Source organism: Ciconia boyciana, chromosome 8 (assembly GCF_034638445.1).
Source record: "Ciconia boyciana chromosome 8, ASM3463844v1, whole genome shotgun sequence".
NCBI classification, from domain to species: Eukaryota; Metazoa; Chordata; class Aves; order Ciconiiformes; family Ciconiidae; genus Ciconia; species Ciconia boyciana.
This window is the reverse complement of record NC_132941.1, coordinates 53,827,201-53,854,661: the sequence shown is the minus strand read 5'-3', so window position 1 is coordinate 53,854,661 and position 27,461 is coordinate 53,827,201. Positions and strand designations below refer to the sequence as shown.

The 27,461-nt window shown below is 41.8% G+C and overlaps 1 protein-coding gene across 1 annotated transcript in view; it reads right to left on the bottom strand.

Moving 5' to 3' along the window:
* SORCS3 (sortilin related VPS10 domain containing receptor 3) overlaps positions 1–27,461 on the bottom strand; it is a 320,923-nt gene that overhangs the window by 108,712 nt on the left and 184,750 nt on the right. The window contains exon 5 of the mRNA XM_072869960.1: positions 9,153–9,226. Coding sequence (XP_072726061.1) covers positions 9,153–9,226 — 74 coding nt within the window. The remainder of the gene's footprint in view (positions 1–9,152; positions 9,227–27,461) is intronic.

The following is a 27,461-nucleotide window of genomic DNA, read 5'->3' as shown; positions in this document are numbered from 1 at the left end:
TCATATAACTGCTGATGAATTGTCGTTTTAAGAGAGTTTGTTAATTTCCAACAGGCAGAAGGCATAAAGTGGGACCTCCTTATCTTTAATGGATGTTATTGAGCGACACAAATGGCTCACGTTTAAATGAATGCAGAAACATCTTGTCTGTTTTACCATGATAAGACTGTTCTTTCTGCACAGCAAGGGTTCAGCTCCTTCTGTTAAATAAAACAACTGTTTTTGTTCAACTTAATGGCAGGTAAACTTCCAAAGGTTCAGAGGCTGAAGTCAGTTCAGGGAAATGAACTGGAATTTATCTGGGTCCTTCCTGATTCTTCTTGAGAAAATCTACCTGAAGAGCTTTGAGGTATGACTGAAAATCTAGTTTCAAGCAAAAATGGTCCCTGATAGTATTGATGTACTTACTGAGGATAAATTCTCCATTAGATTGCAAATTTCTCCAATGCAAGAATGCTTCCAGCCCCAGGTACTGTAAAGAAACAAGAGCTGTAAGAACCCACACAAAGGTGCATCTCTGGAAATCCCCGTGGGCCATCTGGGATGAGGTGTGGGGCAGTAGGGAGGCCAGGTCCAGGAAAGCTTCTCGGTTCCCTGATGTCAGCAGGTGTTTTCCCACTGAATGAAACAGCTGGAAAACTATGTCCACAATCAGAGTATTTGAAAAGGTCATTCCTCAACTTCTCAGAACAGTGGTTGCTTTTAAAACAACTCCCAAAGATTTCTCTGTGAGTCATCCAAAAGCAAGAGGAGTTCTGTCCCACAATGAAAATTCACCCATTGGCCTAGAAACAGAGATTAGTGTGGTATAGAACAATGGCCAAAACCTAAGCCAAATCCCACACAAAAAAGGTGGGAGAATATTCCTTGCTAGCCAGAGCGCACAAAATACGATACTACTGTCAGCCCAGCAGCCTCGCTTTTGATTAGCTTTGCCAAGCTATGACAGTATAGGAGATCCCCATATGCCTCAGGGAGATGCATTATTAAATATATTAATTAGAGGGCTGGCTTTCATCACTGCTTCCTACAAAGTATCACAAAGAATTACTCTGGGACTGTTACTGACAGGCTGAAATTAATTTGTGTTTGAGTTCACATGCATCGGGGAGAGAGAGAATGAAGTCAGCCCAGGCAGGCTGCATGAGTCTGCAGCACAGCATTGAAGCTTCCAGTACTGGCCCGTGAAACACAGCAATGAAGTTGGGATATCTTATCCCTGTTGCATGAGAAGGAAACAGATCCTTCCACTGCGCACTGTCCAGACAGACATGGCATTGGGATCCAGTCCAGGGATCAATCTTAACTGGGAGAAATATTCAACAAATTCCTCCTTAGATCTTTCTTACTAGCGGTTTATCTGGTTTGCTCCAGTCTTGGACACTTAGTCACAAGGGAGTGGGGGGGGATTACAGAGTGATCCAAGATTAGCTATGGGGGAAACAAGAGAAGAGGCTGGCCCCTGAGACATAAAGAAACCTTATAGATGAGAGACCAAAGCAAAAGGCTTTTTTTGACGGCTGAAAGCCCTAACTGCAGTACAATATGTGACATTTAGTGGTAAGCATTAAATTTAAAACCAATGAACAGAAATATTTCAGCCCTGACTTTTCTAGTCTGAAAAAAAAAAAAAAAATATCACTGCCAGACACAGTACATTAAAGTCATAAATATGGCTAACATCAAAAATTGTACTAAAATCACAACAAATCACAAATTCTAAAAGCCAGATAGTATTTATGTAAGGACATCCACAGTTACATAAGTGGAGAAGGGGTAATCTCTCCTTCTGCAAGACATGCTGTGTTTCTCAAGCAAAAGGAAGTTAGAAAGAAAAGTTCCTCAAAGGTGATTTATTCCAAAATTGCCCTCCCAGAGGGTATTACACCACCCTTTGAAAGAACTCATTCTGGCTGTGATAGCAGCCAGAATTTCAGAGGTGGTATATGAATTGTAAGTTTGCTATCATGTGGCTCTTTTCTTGTGGTTCATTTATTATGTAGTTCATGGGTTTTAAAGGAGTATTTGAAGTATTTTAAATTATTTTCCTTCATGATCACACACAATCCTTGTAGCCAGGAAGCTTTTCTTTTTTCTTGCCTTTTCTTCAGTTTTGAGCCCAGGGAGCCTGATAGCATGACATCCATAAGACTTTTACAGAGTCAAACACTTATTTTCCTAGGAAAGCAGGCAGTACGGAGAGGAGCATCACACAACTGCAAAGTCAGGCAATGAACATCCTTTAGGAGTTCTTCCAATACATCAGCTACTACTTAGAGCTTAAATTCATAGTACAAGAGACTAGTTGTATCAAATTTCCTTTGTAAGATGAAGCCATTAGTCAGCATAAAGTGTAAATATAACCCAGAAACTCAAATATCTTTGCTTTTAGTTCCAGGTAAACTAGAAAATATTCTGTAATACTCCTCCAGTAGTGTACTAGGTTTTTTTGCAACCTTCTGCAAAGATGCATTCTGAGATACAAGTATTTGTGTCAATCTGTCATACATTAATTTTGAAAAAACATGGACTGTGCTCAAAAATGGGAATGGTAATCTGAACATTACATAGGCTTATACAGAACAGGTGGGGTCTACGTGGCCTCTATAAAACAGTCCTGCAGGGTTTCCCAGAGACAGAAAGTGAAGGATTTTCCTTTTCTTAGGGTCATTTAGGATTTTATACTCTAAGATATCCATGAAATCTATCACAACATCCCTGGAAGAACACTTAGCAATCAACTTAACAAGTTGAAAAATAGGATAAGATTAAGTTTAAGAAAAAATATGCTCATGGACAAAAGCAAAATGTAAAACTTACAAAGGTTTCTCAAACTTTGCTGATCACTCTTGTAAGATACTGATCACAGTTATGAAGAAGTACATCATAAGCATACTGAACATCTAATTTGGACATTAGGGACCAGTATCTGCTCTGCATCACAAAAGATCAAGATGGGGATAGGAGTCAGGATCCCCCTATGTTGGCTTTATCCAGACACTTTGTTGCAGACTGCACTCTTTCCCTACTTTAATTTTAAAAGCTCATATATTGCAAAATGATATTTTATTCAAAGTTTAAAATAACTTTTAAAAACATCCAAAAAAATTTCAACCATTTCAGGATGTTCTTTTGTTTAATTTTTTGAGAAAAACATTTTGATAATGTTGACATGAATTCTAAAATATCTTTATTGACTTGAACCTTTTTCAACAAAAATAAACACTATTTCAGCCAATAAAAAGAATCCAACTTTATATCCAGGTTGCATTTCTATGTCTGACACTGAGTTACTGTGTAATCACAAGCTAGTCACCTACAACCTAATGTTTGGAAATGTTAAATATCTATAGTGCCAGCTGCACTAATTGTAGGCACACAAAATGAAAATAAAATCCCTAACCTCACAGTTCCCCCACTTGCCCATCTTTTAAGTGAAAAGGAAAATAAAATTGGTCTTATTATCACCATGGTATTGTGATCTTTAATTAACTAATGTGACCTTGCAAGGAAATCTTTCAATATATGCCAAGACCTTTTAAGAAGGTCTCATCTCTCCTGAACTCTTATTACAGAGCTTGAGGCTAGAGTTTGAAAATTTTGTCCTCAGCCTAGTACAGTTCATGGTCATGGTGGCTTGAGTAACACATTCCAGATTTATGTTAGCATTACCCTCTGGGAGAAAAACCTTTCCCAGGTGTTCTCGCTCACAGGGCATGGGAAGCAAGTCTCTTAACACAGGCAAATGAGTCATTAGCCCACAGGAGCCTCCAGTAATAGGTCCCTGTTCAGTTCTTCATGTGCAGTTTACGTGAATAGCCACTGGGTATATGCCTTGATGATGCTATAGGTGGTGTTATCCATGGCTGCCAAACTGGAATTATTCCTTTTATCCACAGCTCCATGTATGGTATGGGTTTAATTCTGAAAAACTCTAATGCAGGATTGCTTAATAGTGAATTTGACATTTACAAGACTATGTTTTCTTAACACTAAACTTGGCTGTAAAAAATCAGGCGATATTTCCCCAGCACTATGCAATGACACCATCTGGTAGTTAATGATTAGTGGGATTTACAGGAAAGACAGGCACATATTTGACTAACCATTTCATTGCTGGCAAACTAGTCAAGTAAAGGTAACCTTAGCTGTATCCAAAGATCACTTCTGGAACTGCTGCTGAAACAGTCTGTGTGGACCCAAATTGGCACTGGGATTAGGAAATATCAGTGCTGTCACAGAGATGAGGAAATACAAACAGACACAAACCTCTGCCCAACTGTAGATCCAAACCCAGACCATAACCTTTTGAAACATTGAGGTAAATCCCTTATCTTCTGCTACATTACTCTCAGATATCCAAACCAGCCTCTGCTATAGTCTTCATGAAATTCAAGCTGCAAATGAATAGAAATACACTGGCTAAATTTTATCACTGTTCCTATCCAAAATCATGCCAAAAAGGACCGAAAACCTTGCCCTCAAGAGACAAAATTTGCTGGCTTATACCTCAAACAACTGTGACAGAAAAGCCGTAACTCCAAAGCATAGCCTAAGTGGATGCACAGCCTCTTCCCTTCCCCCAGTGAAAGCACAGTCTGTTCTCTTCTCCCAGTTTTTAATCCCTAGAGTTCAAAACGATTGTGGCTGGCATTCATGGATACCAAAACAACCAGAAATCTGGTTGGTTATCACAGAAAGAGAAAAAATAAAATTCTGGGGAGACTCAGTGAGGAGCAGTGTATTTGAGAACTGCTTGTTACACCACATTTTTCCTATCTGTGGATACAAACACTGCTCCTTGAAGCCAGGCTAGTGCACATCCTATTTTCCTCCTCCTGCTGTCTCTCCCCTCCTGCCTTCTTGGTGTTTTCTGCCCAGCTTTCATCACTAGTATGTATTTCATTGTCTTTTACTGACTAGGCTCATCTTGGGCACTGACTTCAGTGCTCCAAATATCCCCATAGCCATCAGAAATGCTGTGCAGATTTCTCCCTCTCTTCCACACAAATGGGTTTTCCCCACTTTCCCACTCCCAGGCTTTGACAGAATCACCCAAAGTCCCAGAGAGCATGTTTAAAAAAAATAAGTAAGAGAAAGAAGGGTAAACGTCTAGATGTACCAGGCAGAAAAAATGGAAAATGGTCCCACATCCACCATTTCATATTCCCCAGTGATGACAGAAGACAGGAAATGTGAATGAGTCCTCCAGCAAAGAGCAGCCTGGGGAGACCCTAAGAAAGAGGGTGGGTGTCCCAAGGAGTCCTCTGCTATAGCACCTGATATCACAATATTTGAGTACTACACCCAACAAGGAAAAGAAATGCTTTCCTATCCCAGTCTTACCTAAGGGGTAACAAGGCAAAGTCAGCTTGAGTCACCCAAGATGACATTGAAAAGCTGTGGTCCAGCAAAGTGCTGAACAAGGCTTGGTGAATGCTCCATTAACTAAACTGTCCTGCCCACCTGCTTAGTCCTGTTGTCCCACCACAAGAAAAGGCAGAGGCAGTAAAGCAACTTAAGGACAATTCAAGTCCTTTGAGTTCTTATCTGAACAGAGACAGTATTTAGTCAGCACGGAACACACCATATGTTTTACAGGCAAGGAAACTTCCCCAACATTTCTACAGTACAAAATATGGACTGTATTTCTTATATTCCTCCACATGACAGCACAGGTGTCTAAGTTACAGTGAGCGAAAATGAACAGGGCCCAGAGGAAACTGTAGAAATGTGTTTTAAAAGAAAAGAACATTGAGTAGGACTTTTACAAACTTTGCACCCATGCTGGTTCCAGTTATCTTGAGTAATTTCAGTGATGAGTGATCTGGGAATTTCTGTATCACATTAGCGTAAGCTCCTATTTCCAGCCTTACAGGATCCTAAGTTATTAAAATCTCTGAGACCAAGGCACGTGGGAGCCAAATTTGGATGCCTGTACTCACATCAAGTAACACATTCTGTTCAAGCTCTGCCACTGCCATCAGTAGGTGTAGCTAACAAATGAATCACTACTACAGAAGGAGAGATCTCAAATCCTAGTTTTTATAACTATGAGTGGCCCAGAGGTGAATCTCAGCTCATGCACAAACTTTGAGCTGGCCACAGGAACTGATGAGAGATGTCCCATAAACTGCGGGACATGTGATATCCATACGGGATGAGAACACAAAACTACAACGCAGTGATTAGCACCAACATCTGGGACTAAGGAAAGAAGTTGAAGGCAAAAGCCAGAATACAAAGCCACAGATGAGGACTGGAGCTTAGGACTTTGTTTTTGACCAGTGGGGAGCCATCACAGATGCTGCCTGCCAGAGCTACAGCGAAATGCACAGAGTGACTTGTGTGTCTGTGACTAATAGAGAGGTCTTGCTTACTCTGCTGAGTGAAAATTCACATCCCAACCTCATGAGTTCTGATGCAATCATAATTTTCTCCTGGCCTTAAAGTCTCTATATCTGAGCTCTCTCAGGGAAGGTATAATTATTTGGAAAGGTCTCAGAGAGAAAAATAAGACCTCTCCCTGTCAGGCTGACTGATCCCATGAACCAGGTGAAGATTATAGTCTTCACAAGCCCATTCACGGCAGCCTGAAAGATGAAAGTCATGCTTTGAAGGCAAAAACATTCGACAAAGGCTGCCCCAGATAAAGCCAGCCACATTCAAATCAGATGGAAACTGTCCCATTTGATGAAGGATACTTACCTGAGCCCCTACGAATAAACAACACAAAGCAGCACAAACGAGCAGCTTACCTATGATTTTGGCATCTCCCTATCATTATTGTTTCACCTTTCCTGGTAGTTTTAATTAGAGAGGTTTGATAACGTAGTATTTGATAGGTTGATGAACTCCACAGAGTAGTGGTTCATGTCCCTCTGAAACTTATAGCTATACCCACTTTCTCCCTCTTTCATAGCCTAATAAAAAGAAATCACTAAATTCCCAAGGCTAAAGTGTTCTTGCATTTCTTTTTCTGTACACATCTTACAAGCCAGAGCTTGTAAGCCATCACAGCTTGCAGCTTTAAAAAGAAAGAAAAGAAAAAAGAAAGAAATCGGAAAGCTAAGGGGAGTTATTATGTTCCAAAATTTCAACATCTCTGACCCCTGCACTACGAATTCGTTCAAATCTCTCTCACTCCGGGAAAAACCTAATTCACTCTCTTGGAAAGTTTATTGTCAATGGGATTCTACTGTTTCTGAGTGGAATAAAGATTTCTAGGTCTATGCCATATGAGTTTTAACTATAGAAGACATCTATATTTTCTAAGAGAAAGAGACACTTGAAACAGAGGCTTGATATAATACAGTGTTAAAAATCATCATTCAAACTACACAGCCAAAAGGCTGTATGCAAAATGAGATAGATAGATTGTGGAAAACAATCTACAGGTTTGGGTGTCAAATGGACAGAGACAAACAGGCAATTTCCATTAAGCATTACTCTATGAAAGTAGGAAAAAACCACAACAACACAGCCACTTCTTTAGAAAGAGATTCTGCTTTGTTCCCAAGTCAGCTCAGCCCTTGCACTTTATCCTCCAAGAAAGCCTCTCCCCCAAGCTCAGCTGTGCTATTTGAAGGGTAGGGTACAATTACCCCATAGGACCAGCTATTCTGCTCCACAGAAGGATACACCTGGAGAGGATCTACACTCACCTTTGTCATGCACACCTAGCATGAATAGTGAAATCAAAGGATTTTGGATAGTTAGGTCAATCAACCACCCACCACCAGAACCAGGAGAACATAACCATGTTTCTTTCACTATGGAAATGTGAAACAGTGACATGGTCAGGCAAGGTTCTAGATCTTTGATGCATTTTGCAGGTCTATGTGACTTAGGAGCCTTACAACTTCCTTTCCTAGATGTTCAAAAACCTTCTTACACTGTCCAAAATCCACGGGCACACTGAGGGAAATGTCCAGACTTGGTGCTAAAAAGCCATGTTTTAAATGTGGGAGTCTAAAGCTGTTTGGAGAGATTTGCAGAAGGACCTAGACAATTTGAAAGTCCTGTAAGGTGTCTATCTCCACTGCAAGGTGCGGAAATATTGCAAATCCAATCTATAGATATCTGGGGCCTGGATTCCAGATATTTTTAATGAAGCACAGGAATTTCTATGAGAATTTGACTCCAAGATATATACATCATGCTTTGCAATTGAGAGTCAATTCTTAAGTCATCCAAGCCCTTTTTATTTTTGACTCTTCAAAATAAGAGCCTCTGGTTTCTTAATATCACCATCTTTTTTAGCCTTAAGGACCAGGCACTTCTTCAACTATTCACAGATTCTGTAAATCAGCACTTCTACATGTTCACACACATGCACACCATCATCTGGCATGTAGGACAGCATTAAGAATCTGATTCAAGCCCCAAATCCTAAATTCAACTACAGAAGACTACTGCTGGGTTTTCTCTTTCTCTCTATCTTCAATTCTTGGGCCTTCACATGATGGGGAGAAGTTTGGAAAAACAGCATCTGAAATAGAGGAGCTTGGAGACAGGAACTGAATTTGTTTAATCATCTGCTTTTAAGACACTCTCCCAATTTTGGAGGCTGATGCTTGGGAAATGGAAAGGAAGATAGTCACAAAGCAGATTTTTAGCAAACTATTTGCAAATCCTGGGCTCTCACCAGTCACTAGAATGAAACTGGCTCCTCAGAGAGTGATTCAAAGCAGAGTTTGAATCATCCTTTCTCTCATCGGTTGCATAAGAAGACTGGTCAGAGTGGCTGGCTCTGCACAAAGACTGTGTTGTAGGATAAAGTACCTCTCAGAAGGGTTGAAAAATAGGAGGTCTAATGATCATAGCTCTGTCACTGAAGCACTGGGCAGTTTCTCTGTGTTACTGTAAGCAGGTATATAACAAAGAAGCAGGAGTTTTGCAATTATCAAAAGATTAGTACTCGTCTATACAAGACACCACTGTTATCAGACAAGAAAGAGGTACAAACGTGGAGACACTGAGCTATAGCACTGCAAGATACGTACTGCAAGGATTGAGTATGTAACATTGATGATGACCAAAACCAAAGGCATACTTAGGGTTCAGGTAAAGCAACCCATCCCTTCAAGTTAGATGCCCTTCTCCCCTCCATGACCTGCCCAAAGCAAGCAAAGCCTGAGGGCATAACTCACCAGTAGAACCTGTTTGGGGTGACCCGCTCATGCATGAGCTGCCATTTTCTTCCAAAGTCCATGGAGCTGTACAGCTGAAAGACAGAGAGAGAGAGAGGAAGTATAAACTTTGAGGAAGAAGAGGAAGGACTGCCACTAAATAAAGTATTAAAATCAGTTCAGATTAAAGAAGAGGAATGGACTGTCCTGCACAGCTATCGACTAGCCTCGCTGCCAGGGAAGGCTAATAAGGCAATCTCCTGCCCTCCCATTTAACCCAGACTGAGATGCTGAGACTCAAAAGCAGGTTGGCTCTTCCAAAACCTTTTCAAACATTTTTGTGCTTCCTGATTTCAGCTGTCAACACATTCACTTCAGCTGCCATATGACAAAGCTGGCAGTCCCCCTGGCTTTTTCAGCCCAACAGGAAGCAGGTGATTGATGACATGTAAATTCCTAGCATTAAATAGAATGAAAGACAAATTAGATTAGTTAACATGAGTATGATGTGGTAGGTAGTGACTCTATACTCAAGGTCATGCTGCAATTTGTTTTTATGGTGTGGACTACATCTCTCTTCTGTGTGGGAAAGAAAAGGAAATTGCTCCTAATTTACAACTTCTATGTTCAGAAAAAGGTCTAAATTTTGGGATAAGTTAGAAATCAATCTGCTCATCAGTTAAACATTTAAGATAGTGAAGTGGTTCTTCTTGAAAGCCAAATTTTCAATCTATTGATCGTTTTGAGTCTTTCTGGCTAACAAATGGTGCAGCTGTAATGTAACCAAATTTCCATGCAACTCCATACTAAGTCTCAGACATAGGTTTGCTTCATACATACTCGGCTTAATACCACAAGCACCATTCTCCATACATTAGTTCATTACCCACAATCCACTCACTCATAATCAAAGCATACGTAAGCTCCTTTCCCCAACTTTGAGCAAGTTTGGTTCTTCAGAAAAAAAATGCACTTTGAGAAATAACTACTCTGCTTTACAACTAGATCACAGAGAAATAAATAGCAGGCAGTGTTTTGAACAGGATTTCAAATAAATTTAATCTGAAGTAAATTCTGGCTTAATAACATAAGGGCTGATTGCAGGCTAAGGAGGTATATAACAGAAATGAGAAACTTAAATGTTTGTAATATCCAAATTTAGGTCCTTAATGGGAAAACAATATAATTTGAGTAAAGGTTCTGCATTTGATTTGACTTTGAGTAACTGGATTTACAAATCGGAGGCAAGTTCATATTCAGATTAGAAGGGGTGACAACCTAGTGATGTGTACTGTGGCACAGCTATGGTGGATGGCTAAGTGTGACTGGGAAGATAAACTATATGTGCTCGCACTGAATATTAAAGTTTCTTGAATGGGCAGTATCTTTGACCACAGAGGTCCAGCAGCCACATCAGAGCTGGACCATAGAACAATTTACAAAGGTGACTGGAAAGGGCTGTTTGAGCAGTGTCCAAAGCCTGAGGCAGCTGATTAATTCTTACTATGTTTGTACTCAACTACACAACCAAACCACTGTACAGCTAGCAAAAGGAAACTCAAAAACTGAAATTCAGACCCCAGTAAGTACCTAATGCAACTGGTATGGGTAAAGACAAAAGAATCAGTCCTTTGCATTTATGCCAATGGGAATTCTAGTTTCTGCCAATGACAGCTCAAGCTGCCAGTGAATAAATCACATCAGGGGAAAAGAGGTGGAAGCAGGCATCCTCCAATCTTCATGTCAAAATGGGCTCCATTGATGTAGACCTCACTCCAATCAACATCACTGGCTTTGGGTATGAAATATGAGGGATGATTTTTCCACCCCATGTTCTTCAGGAGATCAGACATGATCTGAATATTCTGATTCGGCCATACTTCTTTGGCACTGTCACTAGACAAGGTAAGATACTGCACTAAAAGCCCACATTATCTGGGCTTCCTCTGCTCTTCTGGTCAACCAATCACAGTGATAGTCTAAAAAAATACAGTAGAGAATCCTCTGCCCCAAAAGGAATTCTCCGTAGATACAAAATAAAGCATTGCTTATCTTTTTTAATTAAAGGAGCCAGGAAAAGAAAATTCCTTCTCCAAATATGAGGATAGGCTTATGAAGTCAACATCAAGGCCATGCATCAAGAAGGTAAATAGCAAATGTTTATCCAAACAGCAACACATCCTTCCTTCTGAAGGAACATCCAGATTTTTAGAAACAACAATTGAAAATCCACACTCCAAGAGTCAAAACTCTATAGCACTACAGCTCTGCCTTGACGTTAGCACGGTGTCTGCCAGCAATACTCCTTGAGTCATTTGACATGGTTTTACACATGCAAGGACCTCTGCACACAGACTGAGTTGCATCGGACAACTGGGCTATCCTTTCCATTTCCTGAGTGCGGGTACGACTTGCAGATTGAACCACAGTGCTGTACAAACCATGGGCTCCAGGCAGCTTAGCCTCAGTTAACTCCCGTTCAGTGGCAAGTGCAAGTGGGACTAGTGTCCTTATTGTATTCTGCAATGGATTAACCATTCTCAGCATGAGAGGAAGGGATTAGCAAAATACATCCATTTCCTTAGATTCTCTTTTATCTTTTGCCCCTAGCATTTCCTTTTCTTTTGCAGGTGCATAACAGCAGTAGCTACAGATAGCTCAGTGGCATGAAGCACAATCTCTTTCTGACTACTCATCTCTCCCACAGTGTCTCATTCAGGGAGCATCCTTCTCTCTATCGAGTTAAAAACCAGAGACCAGCTACTGAGTATTTTTTTCCCCCCTTCTTTCTATTAAAGCTCAGACTGACTGATGGTAGAAGGATTAAATTGAACTTGCAGCCTTTAGGTGATTTCAGATAAAGAGATAGGGAGGATATTATTAATTTCAAGAACTTTTATTTATTTATTCGCCTGCTTATTCTAGGTGTTCACTTTGAATTTTAACCAGATGATTGAGTCTTAAAGCCGTATGACAAAACAAATTCCTGGAAGGTGTCTCTCACCCAGTTCACTTTTATAGTATTATTTACAGATGTGAATGTAAAGGTTAATGTTGAATTACTAAATAAAACATACAATAAAGAGTTTCCTAGTATGTATTAAAAGTGAATATATATATATACACTCTTTCTGTTCATCTCCCTTCATGGGAGAAGAGATGCTTTTAGAAGAGACAACAAATTTAGTGGCAAGTACAGCAGATTTCAATAGAGATTAATTTGTCCTAAGGCTGAATACTAAGCAATGGAAATAAATGAGGCTTGTTTGGTGCCAAGATTTTCCTTTTTTAAAGCTCTGCTCTGGCTCTTTAGTGACAAGTAATCTCTGGCATTTTCATCTCCCAGACCACTCCAACACATTGGTTTAAGAGGCGTGGACTTCAGCGTACCATGAGGGTCTACTGTGAGGGTATGCCCTTTCTGTAATTCCCTTGTGTTATTTGACGTACTCTGATGAATGAAAAATTAAGACCATTACGGGTCTTTATGTTTGTATGGGCTAGTCTTGTGCCTTGACACAGCTAAAGAGTGGCATGCAGAGGACTTGTCTAAGGAGCAATTCAGAAGCAGGATGCAAACCATAGGGACAAAGTCCTGACTCAAGGCAAGGGTGACAAAATTCAGTTTTTAACATGAAAATAAACTCAGAATCCTGCATCTACCACAGAGGCACCTCAGTAAACACAGAGCACTAGCCCAATCCCAGCAACCTCCGCACCTATTTGAGCAGGCAGGTTCCAGGAGCCTCCTGAAAGCTGAGGTGCTTTTGGGAACAAACACACAATGTTCAAATTCCCTATTGAGCCCATCTGAATGATGCTTATGCATCTGAATGATGCTTATGCAGACAACAGGGATTTTTACTAGGCATGACCCTAGAGTTTCTGCTTGCCCACAGACTGGCATGCAACACTGCCACAGGGCAGATGGGATACATGAAGGTGAAGGGGCGAGCATTGCATGTCAAAAAAATATACCTTTTAATGTGCTTTCAGTCCTGATAAAGCACCTAAAGCATTACCCTAAAAGTATCAGCCTGGTCACACTAGCAGGATCCAAGAGCAGCTCTGCTTTCACACCTGGCTTTGAGGTCACCCCAGCCCAGCAGTACAGGCGCAGTCTTTGAAAATGGGTGCTGAGCACTGGGGAAAATCTGCCTATGCTCAGGGGCCTACTTAGACGTACCACTAAAAAAAGAAAAGGCAGTACATCAAGAAGGTAAACAGCAAATGTTTATCCAAACAACATCACAATGCTCCATACTCAAAGATCGTAGCACCATACATATCACATCCACCAACACAGTCCTGTGTTTAACTAAGAATACACAATCTGTGTGAGGAAAGACCTTGGCAACCCAAGTGATATACAACTTAATTCACCACAGGCCAGAACCTTAACTCATGCTTGTCTTGCTCAGCACAACTCTGTATCATAAGGTTATTACATACCACAGGCAGAATGCTTCTTCTTCAAACTCTAAGAACACTCGCAGCATTTTATTTAACACCAACATTGTTTCTGAGATAAGCAGCAAGCCCCTTAAAGAGGGAGTTTTATCCCTGGTGTCCGATTCTATGCCACGAACACGTGCAACATGCCAGAAACACAGTCAGAACTACAGAGCTGGAAAGGAAGGAGTTACAAGCACACACATGCACACACAGTGTTACATATGAAAAATGTCTCCATGCTGTTGCAATTCTCTAGTACAAACTCTCAGGGTGACACATCCTGCTGGCTTGCTTGGATGATCTTGTTTGGGGCTGGGGTAATTTGTTTTGGGTGTTTTGTTTATTTTCCCAATGAGATCTAGCAAAAAACTACAAAAGGATGATTTTGCTCAAGAAGTCAAGCTTCTCAGAACTGGAGCAGCATGAGAAACTGGCCTGCTTAAACTCCACTTATGGAGAGAGGGTTGAAGAATGAGCAATGAATGAAAAACATGGAAACCACAGGAAGAGATCCAACCCCCTGATGTTAGTCATCCATATCCGAACTAATCACCAAGGCTTATTTTTAGACAGGCAAGAAAGAGGCTCGAAACAGGTACTTCTAAAGCACAATCCCCATACTAAGCTACACTTCTAAAATTGCTTGTTATTCATGCCTTGGAAGCCCCCATGTCTCTCCATAGACACTAAAAGAAGTCCACAGTAACTAGTGCAGAAGGAGGTAACCCCACCGCAGATAGATGATTTAGTTGAGATGGATTTCATGTTAGGTTCCCTCTTCCCAGGTTGCCCCACTTGGTCTTCATGGGGGAAGCAGGCAGAAGACTGAAGGTTCAGCACTAGCTGAAGAAAGGCCAAGCATACAATAGCTTGGATACACTTCACTACAGCAAGAGGCACACTGAAGATATCATGTATAGATTGAGAAGCAATAGATAACAGACTAAAGAAATTCAGAGAGCTTTCATATTTATAGACTTTCTTGCTCAAACACAGAAGAAGAATTGGGGCATCAGAAACATACATAAAAAGCTTATATCCAAATAAAATAAAATACTCTTTGTTGCTATGAAAGCTGGTCTACTGGCCTAAGCAAACATCTGGAGAGAATCTCAATAGTTTCCTGTCTGCCAGCCAACCCTGGAGTGAATTTGGAGCTTGCAAATAATGGTGTCAGATAAAGTGAGGAAGAACAGCTGGACTATATGTACTTAAAGGAAGAATTCATTTATTACACACAAAGTTAAATTTCCCCCAGACAATACATCCAGCTGATGATGGAAAGATGTATTCATATTAATCCAGCAGGGTGAAAGTCAGCCTAGTGGTAATTACTGGGCAGCAGCTGACACATGGTAACATGATGGAAGAGGAGGGGCAGATTGTCTGGCCTGCCATGTCCTCAGAAGAGCACGATCCCAAGCAGTAGCTTAGATTGCTTACAGGAGAAGATCGCTCTGATCCCAGAAAAGCACGAAAGCAAGCTAACACCTTCTCCGCCAGAGCTGGTGGGAAAAATCTACAAGATGTGTGTAGGGTTCCTGCCAAAACATCAAACTGGGACAGAAGAAAAATAAAATTAGGTCAACATTTCTGTAGGAAATTGGAGTGCATGCAAGCAGTCTGCGAAGAGTAACTCAGAAAAGCAAGTCTGTTGCAGGGTCTTAAATTTTCTCTACAGAGGGAAAATGACCACGATCACTGGAAAAAAATTAGAGGCTCAGAAGCTGACAAAAGGTTGTAAACCACTCAGAAAATTGCAAGGTGTGTCTTTTCTCTACACTTCTGTGTTACAGATGAAATTACAAAAGGAGAAGAAGGTGCCATCATTAGCATGTCAGAAAGTTCATTCCTAGAAGGAAAGTGAACTGGAGGAAAAACTCACAATACTTTTCAGCCTTAAGAGTACCAAACAGAGAAGCCATGTCTGAGAACTGCCAGAGATGACCCATCACATGGAAAAAGAGAGCCATATGCAACGAACTCAAACCGCAGTGAAAATGCTTCAGGAGATTACAACATCAACATATTTCTATAGGCACAGTGAGCAGCTGAGTACTGCAGGAGAAACATTTTGCAAGATCTTGGAACAATATTCTGTATAGAATAAGTGGATGGTCCTCACTTCACCCACTGCAAGGAAAGGTGTTTTTTCCACGCCTAAAATGAGACATAGGAAGGATTTAATAAGGTTGCCCTTACTTAGCAAAAAAAAAAAAAATCCAACCAAACAAAAAACAAAGGAGTCTGCACCGTAGGAAATAACTGCTCCAGCAAGTGAAAGGATATGAGTAATAATTGCATTTCTCCCTGTTATCTTATATTTCTTTCATTTAACTCTAAAATAACACCTACCCCTACTCAACCACTGTAAGACTACTCCTGACAATCAGATCCATCTAGTTACCATGCTCTCCACTTGTTGAATTTAGCACAGAAATTCCAAGCTGCCAAAGTATTCCTTCTTTTTTTCTGTTTTATTGTTTCATCATTTGAAAATGGTGTCTTTTTCCTTCAGCTCCAGCTGAATCCTGAGACACTATCTTCCTATAACTCCTCAGTCATACAAACAGTAATCAGATCCCCAAATCCCCAAGGAATTAAAGTTGGGATAGTAAACTCCCAAATAGCCAAGACTGATGCAAACATGTCCAACCAATACCCACAACACACAAGCCATTTCCTCTTATTAATTTTTCCATTTGAGATGTCGTAAAATTGTGGCTTTCCTCCTTCTCGTAGCCCCACATGCTAAATGAACTTGTGGAGACCCCCTACAACAATCCTGCAGCCATCAGTTGTCCTCAGGCACTGGCATGGTGTGCCTTTGGGAGCAGAGCAGACTGCGAAGCCTCACCAGAGCAGAGCAACAAAAGAAAGACAACAGAATTGAGAAGAATTGGATACGAAGAGAGACAGGATAGATTTGGTGTAGCCATGAAGACAGCAGTTGGTACCACAGAAACATGCCCTACTTCTATATCACATCTTCCATGTTACATTCCTTGCCTATCTTCCATCTCTCCTTTTTTGAGGGCAGCTGGATACCTCTCTCTTTCACAGCACCAGTATAATGTTTAAACTGTGGGGTCTATGCATTCCCCGTTCTCAGGTTCTCATGTGAGGCAGGACACGTTACTTGCAGCGTAATAGGGACAGGACTCGGGTCTGCATGCTTCAGTTGGGTGGCTGAAACCAGGTCAGGAGCAACCCTTGCCATGGAAGGGGCTTTATTACTCACAGTAGCAAAGGCTGCATTCAAGGAAAGATTCAAGGCCTTCCTCTGATTCCTCTGTTCCACCATTCCCCTCAGTCTGGGCCTTAGTGAGACACCTCTGCAGTGTCAAGCAGTTACCATCAGGGGACACAAAGGCTAATGTCACCTTCAAGCTGATGATCAACTCAAGAACAATGATATCATCTGTGCTTGTTTCTTCCACCTCCTCCCAGGGAAATACCTGTCCTTGCCACCTTGCTTTGCTGGGGCTTCAGAGGAACCAAGACCTGAAGCTTGGAAGTGCTTCTGGACCTTTAGAGAAGGGAAAGAAGAGCTTCTTGCTCTCTTCTCTTGCCACAAGCTGTTGGAAATCACAATTCAGGTAAGGCATCCTTGACAGCTCCACACTAAAGAACCTAAAAATAAATCCTGCTTCCCGAGACAAAAGATTTGTCTAACAGCTGGTGGAACTGAACTTAGGAGAAAGAAGTCTACCAGCACCATATTTATGGACCTTGTTTACACAGAGTTGTAAAAACTAGTAATTGTAATGAAAACAAATGGACCGGTTTATCTCTCTGCTTTGATTTCCTTTCCAGGTGATTAAAGGCTGCATCAAGAGACCTCATTACAGCCCAAGGCTATTCTCTAGCATGGTACAGCCAGATTGTCTTAGGCATGGAAAGAGAACGTGTCCACAGACTGCTGCATGTCTGAGACTCACCAGAGCTGCTCATTTCCCCACAGATGTTCTACAGTAGAAGGGGCACTGGAAACAGACTATTTTGATGAGAAACTGGTCTAGACATAAATTAAATGCTAAATGCATTTCCATCATCTGTCTCATACAGAGAGGGGAAGAAAAAGGTATCAGAAACTGGGAAGTTCTCTTTACACTTTAAAATCGAATAGTGAAATATTTCACATGCTGGCTGGCAAAAGCAGATCTTCGGACCAAAGAAACTTGGACTCCACCCCACTATTATAAGAAACTGGTCAGGGATCTTCTGCACAAAGCCCAAACACTTTGGAAATGTTTGACTTCATGTTGTAATTGTATAGCTCAACCCAGACCTGGCTTATAAAGAAACCAGGTAGGTTAAGACAATGCACTGATGTCATGTTCTATGGTTTTACAGTTAAAAAAAATGCTTTCTCTTGATGGGTCTACTCACAGCAGTGCAGTTTGTTTAAACCTGATGCTCAAAGCAAGACTTGAAGGCTCTGCTTCTCCACTTCATCTCCAAGAAAAAGAGGAAAGTGGATTAAACTGGTGAAAAAAAAGTCCACTCAAAACCCTTCACATTTCAATTTCTCTTAAGCCTACTTGGTACTGAGTATATTCAGCCAAAAATTTGCCATTTCTGTGAGAGCACAGCACATCTTTTGCTTTTCTACTGCGTGACTGGTTTGTAGTGGAACAAGAAGTCCAGATACAGCTGCAACAGGAGCAGTGACATAAATGAGTATCACTAAAGAATTTAAGATGTGTTTCAGTCCTTGGTGAAAAACAGCCTCCCTTTTCCCAACTTTCTCCACAACCCCAGAAATGCTAGATGGCTCAGAACCAAGATGAAAAGTATTATTTTCAGATTTTTTTTCTTAAACTGAAAATCTGGAGAAAAAACATGTTCACTTTGGTCAGTCAAAACACATTTCAATCATTTCTAAATAATTTAGCTTCAGCAACTTGCAAAAGGTACTATAAATAGAAATGCCATGTTGAGGGAAGGCTAACTTTTTTGATTGCTTGTTTATTCCTTTCTTCATGACATTTTAACCACTTCAAAATCAGCTCTAGAGTCTGGGGGAGGGCTAAAGTTGAGCAATATGTTGCCACTGACCCCCTTCTGATGAGTGTTTTGTTAACAAGCCTTATTGAAAACTAAAGACATAAAAGGGGAAAAAAACCCAGAAACCAAAAAACCCTACTTCCAGAGTCTGAGAACAGATTGAGATATAACAGACAAGGCAAGCAATGTGCCATGCAGGGGGACAGTTTCCCACATCAGTGATGCAGAGCAGAGAGCGAGACTAGACACAGAAAGGGGCAGGGATGCAGAACGGGGAAGGGAGGGACAATACTGGGACTGTGAAGAGATCAGAACGGGATGGAGGTGACAGAGCTGCCTCGTGCTACCAGGGTCTACAAGGTGCACCAGGAAATATCTTTACCAGTATTTCTTCCACTGGCATCCAATAGGCTCAGTCAGAAGCAAAGCAGGGTTGCAGGCTGCTCCTGTTGTCCCCAGCTGCTGCTTCACTCCCTTTTTCCCTAGGATCAGCTTTTTAACAGTGGCAAAAGACTGAATCAGCTCTAACGGCTGCTGACTTTTCTCACTCCAAACCAGGCTGGTCCCTTAGCCCAGCTTCTTTGCAGCTTAAAAATCATTAGGCAGTTTTTAGTCCAAGGTCTGTGCTAACTGGATCCACCAACTGTGTGGATATAGCCAAGGGGGCCGTGCAGGTCAGCCTGCACCAAGGAGCTCTGTGCCCTCCCAGCCCAAGAGGAAAATCCTGTTTGCTCCTGGGCGCTCCACACTGCAGCCCTTTAGAAGCTCCTCCTTACACTCCATCAATGCTTATACTCCAAAAGTTTAACAATAAGAGGAAATAAATGGGAACCACATGTCTAATGGGAAGATTTTTCATTTAAATGTGCTTTATTGTGTGATATATGCCTTTAATTACAGTGCAAGCGTCTGGCTACATTCGTTGCTATTACAGACCAATATTTCATGTTTATTGAGCATAAGACTACAACGGGCAAAGCAAGAGAGGCTCAGACATTAGCCAGAGAGGGACATAAAGCTACAATCACATGCTTGGCTCTTCCTCTTCTTCTTCCTTTATAAACCCTGTGGCACTATCTGTAGGGTAACCTCTATATTATGCAGAACAGGATGTAATGCAAGAGGGTTTTTTTCAGACCACTGAGAGAAAGAGATTACATATCACCAAAACACCTTCCAAATTCATATAAGATTTTGCCAAGTTATTTATGTGGAAAAAACAACATTTCTGAAAGTGTATACATGGGCATTAATGAAAAGGGTTTGAAACTGCACTCAGAACAGCAGTTTTATTCTGAGATGTAATTGTTGCTCATGTAAAAAAATTCACATGGCTTGAAAGAAATAAATATTAATTTGGGCTCAAGCAGAACATGTCATTCTGGCAAAATTAAAGCAATGTATTTTGCTCCAGATTAAATCGTATGTTATTTAACACACACACCCCTGTCACCCAATTCAGCTTCCGTTTTCCATTCATCAGCATTTTCACAGGCAAGGGAGGTTACTCAAGACAGTTCCCGAGTTATGTGACCCATCACCCTGCAGACACTGAGCAGACACACACCTGAAACTAATCAAGCTCACACAGGTGAAAATGTGGTAAAGCTGCTCCCACCTGGGGCCAGCCCTGGCAGAGAGTAGGTGTCCAGCCCCTTCATACAGTTCTCATCTCACCAGCTGAAGAGCAGCAAACTTCACAGGTGCTTAAGACCTGCCTGGTGCTGTGCAACTCTATTTCTTCACAAAGTCAGAGCAATCTCACAAACTGTCCACATTCTTCTACCCCGTTCACCCTAGAGGACACTGTGCCCTCTCAGCCTGAGGCTATGGGTTCTGTCAGGGATTTATGATGCAAAGAAGGGATCGCTGCAAAATGTTTACTGACCACTAAATCACACCTTTCCTAAGAGAGGAACTCAGCCTGGATCTTACCAGATTTCAAAAGCTGACAAGTAGCTCTTGCCATCCTCAGGAAAAGTGAGAAAACAACAGCACTGCACTGGCCTATTGTGCCAAGAACATTTCCTATAAGCACTCAAAATCAGGGCGAGCAAAGGTTGAACTGTACAAAAGATATACTTTCTGATGATTGAGAAAGCTTGTGGCTGGGCACTGAATAAATACAGGCTGCTCCAATTAATCCTGCTCTAATCCCACCCTTCTCTGTTGCGAGAGATCATTGCAGCCTCTCTGCATGCACACACAGTAACAAAGCTGTGAAGCTGGAGGGGTTTGCTCTGCTCAGTGGCATTAGCACATCAGCCCAGCAGGTTCATGAGCCAGTGCTGTGCATTCAGAGCAGCTAAACACTTTCCTCTCCATGGCAGAGGTTTCACTGAGTCTGAGGCAAAGATGCATACACCAAGAAATGCATCACAGGTGCCGGTGCCAGGTAACTTGGAGGGGAGTTGGGAAAAGGTAGTAACAAAAGTGACCCGAGGAGAGAAAGTCCAAGAGTTGAATGTGCAGAATTTTTCCATGGATTGTAAAAAGGAAGCACAGAACTGTCTACCTGTATGTAAATGGTGTAACACCAAGGAAGTGGGAAGCTTTGAAGGCTGGCATGGGTGAGAAGGCAGGGACAGACATTTCTAATCCTTAGAGACCCTTCCTAGATATGCTTCCTAAGACAGTTCAATACAAACATTGCAAATACTAATTTTTAATAATTTCCTTTCCATTTTATTGCTGGTGTCTATTCTCATGGCAATGTAGTCTGCAAAGGGGCTAAAGGGCTATATTCTCAGCTCCTCCTGTTAAGAAATTCCTAAGTCAGGATGGCACAACTGGCATTTCACTGGATTTACTCTAGCTGGATTCTGCTTCTTGGGCCTTACAGCAGGCATTTATAGGCTGCCACAACACACCATGTTACCTCCAACTCTTTTGGTCATGGATACATCCCCAATGACGTCCTGAAAGGCTTCTGCAAAGCTACAGTGGATGAATGGGCACTGCTTAGGAAGTGTACAGGTCCTGCACTGGGAGGAATCAGTCTCTGGACAATTCTGGTCCCCACACAAAGCCTATGCTCTATACTGCCTGGGACCAAGGCCAGATACTGGACCAAACCAGCCCAGAGAAAGGCCCACCGTAGCTAATGGGAGTTTTGTGTCCCGCAAAAGAGAACACAGATGCTGCCCACAGGACAACTGTGACTGTGAAATAAATTCTGTGAGTAAAAAGATTATAAAAACAAGGTAGAAAACTTCAGCTTCTGATAGTGTTGAAGATGCAGCTTTAGCAAATATTATTTCTTACTTGAACACCCAAGGTCTTGTACCATCTTCTATAATTCATTCTTTTAGGCCATCTTCATTACCACACGCTTGTCATATCCTGTCCTATAATAAATCAAGAGAACTAAAATTTAATATGAAATGGCTCATATGTCTTGATTCATTGGATGCCTCAAGTGCCAAAGCAAACTTGCTTCCATGAGCTTGAACATATAATATAATAAAGAAACTCACAGTTCCTTTTTCAGCCTTACTCTCCTACTCCCCAGTCAGCTCTGGTCTCCGCCAAGGGCTCTGCTAGCTTGAAGATGTTCTCCAGTACTGCTCTTATAACACCCTTAAAATCTCATGGGGTAATTCAGTCCAGCTCTAGCTAGCCAAATTTCTCCTTGGCCAGATTCCCTGGCAATCCATGCATTGACAACAGGCAACTATTGAAGGGAAAAGCAGAGCCTGCTTACATATGCACCTATCTCTACACACACCACAGCCAAGCCAGAGATCACATGTAGGAAGGGGTTTCAAATCTGGGAAGCTCCAGGAAAATATCCTTTCCTTCATCCTGAACAGCAAATGGTCTCATGGAAGACAAGAGATGGTGTCCTCCCTGCACTTCACAGTGATTCAGTTCATCCTGATCCAAATGTGCAGGGAAGACTGACATTGCCACCCACACCCCGGCATGAAGGGCAGCGTACGGATGTTTACAGGAGGAACCCAAGTGAACAGCAGCATTGTAAATGTCAGCCACCATCAGGAACAATTTAGTTTGACAGTTGTAGCAGAAACTGTCACTGCACTGAGGCGTCACTGCCAGAAAAATCACCAAATGAGAAACTCACATGTTTCAGGGATCCCCTAGGGCTGCCAGGCATACACCATTTACACTGTCATCTCTGATTCATCCATCACCCAGTTTCTGCAATCAAACAGTGGAAAATTGTACCTTTGGAATAAATGAATCTGCAATTGCAGATCATGCAAGAAAAAGGAATCTCTTATCTAACTCCCTTCAGCAGCTCTCTAGGTTTCTATATATTCTGTGGTGTCTATATTAAACCTATTTATCCCATTTAATTCAAACTCTAGGTACCTTCAATCTACCTTATGGAGCAGGGTGAAGAAAAAAAAGCCCCCACAAAAACCCAATAAGCAAACCTGATCCAAGGCAACAACTAGAGTCAACAACAAGTCACCAAACTTGATATAATGTAACTTTAATTCCTGAAGTTAACTAAGGTTCACAGTAATGGTACAGCATAATTCATAAGATAAGGGAAGGCTGCAGAGGAAAAATAAAGCAGCCTTCTCCATACTGTCACTAGAGAAAAAACACAACTCATCTGGCTAGGAAACATCGGGCTCAATTTTGCAGCAGAACTTTCAGGTTTGTCACATTTTTGCCATTGGGTATGTGTGCATAACTCTTGTGAACTTGCACCGAGATCTGAGGAAATCAACTGGCCTGAAGCAAGTGCTGTGTTGGTCAGAGTACAAAACCAGAGTCCTATTTTGGCAGCAAAACTTTTGATGACATTATTGTTCTCTTACTATATGGCAGGAAAGTCCCCTTGGGTACAGTATACTCTGCTAACATGTTATTTGTACGTGCTATTATCTCTTGAACACCACAAATATAAAATGCTACAAAATCTACATTCAGATAGTTTATGATCACTGAGCCTCTGGCAGAAATGAAATGCCCAAGGTAGGAGGCTGTGGGAAGGATCAGGTTTTCCTCCTTTTGCACTACAGAATCCCAAGGATTTTCTATAAAGCTTTAAGTTTTGTTGTTTGCTTGTTTTATCAATTGTCCTCTCAAAAATATCACCTTTCATTTTGGTGCCTCAGCTCCTCCTTTATCATACCCACAATACTTCAGATGTGCCAAACTTTTACTACATCATGCCCTAACTTTCATTTTATATCTACCCATGGTCCTATAAAAATCAAATGAACACAAACCTAAAGAATTTTATTACACTGGAAGAACATCTTGTAACTGCCACAAAACTGAGTGGGGCTTCTACTGCAAAAATTCAAACATGCACACAAGCATGTGCACACCCCATACAAACAGGCCACCAGTCTTCTCCCAGACAGCCTATATGGAAGACCAGTTTGAAATAAACAGCAAAATGCAACTGAAGACATGCTGCATTTGTAATGATGAAGATCTCTCTTAGAAGCATAAATGGCCCACAGCAGAACAGTGCTAGAATGAGGACATTATGAAAATCTTGGCTTTTTTGCCCTTTTTTTGTCTTTAAAGATAAAGCTTCTAGTTTTATTAACTGTGAGGAGACATTTGAAAAGCATGATTCCCAACCTTTCCTCAGTCACAGAAACATCAAGAGAAATATAAGAGAGGACAACTGAAATTATTGAAACACTTTCCTGATTTTTTCTCTGCCAAACCCATGAGTTTCAAAGGACCAATTCTTGACTTCTAAAAGCTTGGGATTGCTAGTTCCGAGGTGCTAGACCAGAAAATCCAGGCACTGGCCTCCTTTTTCACTACTGAAGCAATGAGCATGAAAAGCTGAAACACACACTGGGTTACCATTGAACGTATGAGACATTTGAATCATCCGTGCCTACTGTGGGGACAAAGGACTTACAGCTCTTCCTCTGGCACCTTTATTCCCCAGAAGAATATTGATTACATGCCATTTCTATCAAAAGGAAAAAAAGGAGAGAAAAAAAAAAAAAAAAAAGATGTAAATTTCCATATGTCAAGGTTGAACAATGTAAACAAATAGTTGCCTTAACATAAGCGATAGCTTGCACACAGGCAGATGAGCCCCGGGACTCTGCATCTCTCAGCAGGCAGATTTTAGGGGAAAAAACCCTGTACACTGGAAGGACTAAACTACATCTATCTTGTTTTCTGCGGGAACAGAATACCATACACGTTTTCAGGCCAGATCCTCCAGCGATGTAAATCAGCATTTCCCTGCTAAAGCAATAGGCCTACACCAAATTTCAGCTGCTACATATGTGACTGAACACACCTTTTGTAAACCAGCTCAGGTGTGCTATTAGATCAGAACATGGTCCATTTCCCCGCTGAAACCAAACACTGGAGGCAGGGATGGTTTATAATGAGTCAAACAGGAGAGGAGAGACACAGAGAGAAACCTATTTGCAAAGGGCAATCTGAAACAAAACTAGGGCCAAACATAGCAGCTTCCAGTAGTACAGAAATCTGTTTCACACAATAGCCACTAAATTATTTGAAATTAAATGTATGAGCTTTTTAGTATACTGCTGTGCTACAAAGGGCCCTCTCTGCCCTGTGGCACATTTACAACTACCACATCTACAACTACCTGTTACCTTTACAACACATTTACAACTACCTGCTAATGTGAAATTCCCATGTGGGGTCCCCATCCCAACCACGCTGGAAGTTCTGCCACAGCCTGAAGCCTGGGGAGAGACACGGTTGCAAGAGGAGGAACTCCTGTAACATTTCTATAGGACCACCTTGTCCAGTGGAAGGGAAAACAGAACATGATTTAGGAAGTCTGGGTAACGTTGCAGCTCTGTCACTGGTTAGCTGGCTGCCTTGCATAGCTCACTTCACCTTCCCTTCAGCCTCTCTCACTGCCTCGTTGACTCTGCCTCTGTATTGGCAACCATCAAGCTGTGATTTCTGAGCCATTTAAATACCCCTTCCATGACAGTGGTATGTAACATGACCAGGACAAGACTGTGGTAACACTGGCACTGCTGGGTAAACCAGATGATTCCTCCTGGTCATGGCATGAAGGGACCTCCTAAGAACTGCACAGTGCAAAAATCACCTGGGGTTTACAAAATTTAGTTATGCTTCACAGAAAAGTGGTGGAGAGGAAATGTCAGCTCCTGCCTGCTCCTTTTCTGGAGTTTCTCTTTCTTTTGCTCTCAGATACTCATCTCTCAGCTGTATAAAAAGATTTTTATAGTATACTGGTAGAGATGATAAGATATAATAACGGTGTCCTGTTAAATGGATGTGACATGCTCAGCAGGAAAGCACTATGCAGATATTACCATTGTAGCAATAAACCCCCTCTGCAATCAAGTCACAGATGCTCTCTGTGGTCTAGGGCCAGCCTGTAGGATCCGATGACCTGGCTGCGGCCTGCACATCCTCAATTGCAACAGAAAACATAGCTACAAGAACAGCTAGAAGTAAAACAGTGGCAAAGAGTTTGGTCCTTGGCACTGCCAACTACAGCCAAGGCTTTGCGTCAGGATCAGGACTGTACACTTCCTCAAGGTTGCCATCCCTGGATGGTTCACATAGCCCTCTTCCCCAATACTAGCATTTTTTTCAGGTTACGCAAATATGCCGGAGGTTCAGCAGCTGCTGACAGGAAGCCTTAGGGGCAGTACTAAGAGCAAGGGACGGCCTGCTATTCCCACTCCCGACTGCGAGGTCCCGGTCCGGCACAGAGAAATGCACCCCCCAGGAAGCACCCTCACAGATTGTCCCAGTCCTTGGTTGCTGATGGTGTAGCCGATAGGCATGTGCAGGTGCCTGCATGGGCAGGGAAGGACTGCACCTTCACCCCTCCGCATCATCCACCCAGCTGGCTGCCTCAAGGACACCGGTCGTCCCACCCCAGTCATCCATCTTTGAGGACATTAAAGTATTGCCTTAAGTAGCCCACTGCCATCCTAATGTGCAATACTTCCAAACAGTGAGGTCTTGTATTGTCAAGGCAATGTGCAAATACTAATTAATGCCACCATTACCCAGACAGAAAGAATAGTCCCTGTCAGGCAGACTTCCAACAGTTCTCAGCTGCCCGAATCACTGACAGTAATGGGAGCTGCTGAGTCCCGAATCCTTCTGGATAAAGCATGACCCTTCTTGGTTAAAAAAACATAACAGCTTCTTAATCGCCACATTCCAGAAAGTACTCTTGGTCCGAGGGAATTAAATAGTGTCCCTCTGTATTGAATTCTACATGCTCACAGTCATAATTTCAGGTGCTGACAGACCCATCTTCCCCAAGCTATGGCTTTAACGTCCTGAAGCATTAAAGACAAGAGAACAGCAAAATCCAAGAGAGTGAAACGACCTAAAATCCCAACACTAAAAGCCCATACATGACTTGTATGTCTTTGCAGGCACATTGCAATAGTGAAAGCCTGTCTGTATAACCACTTCACACCCTAATGTGTAAAGGCTTACATACTTATAGGCCTTAATCCACAAAAACATTTATGCATAACCTTAAAATTAGGCCCAGGTTAAACCATTTGGCTGCTCTGAGGTCCGGGTTGCCTTTTTTTCTATTAAGTTCTACATTTTTATGTAGTGCTATTCAAAATGAACTTTTGATGACAATTCACACAAGTTTATGTTCATTGTCATAGGCTCCTCTCTGTTACTTCAGCTGTGATATTGTGAGAGACTGAAAGAGTTAATGTCTCAAACATTGTGGAGAGATGAGGCGCGATTTGCATGGCGACGGCAAGTCGGCTAGCATGGGATGGGGAGAGCTCTTCGGAGGAGAGACTAAAAGAGGTATTGTCTTGTGAGACACTGAAAGAGGTACTGTCTCAAACGTTGTATCGAGATAAGGTGCAGCAAGTCGGCTAGCACGGGATGAGAAGAGCACGTCGG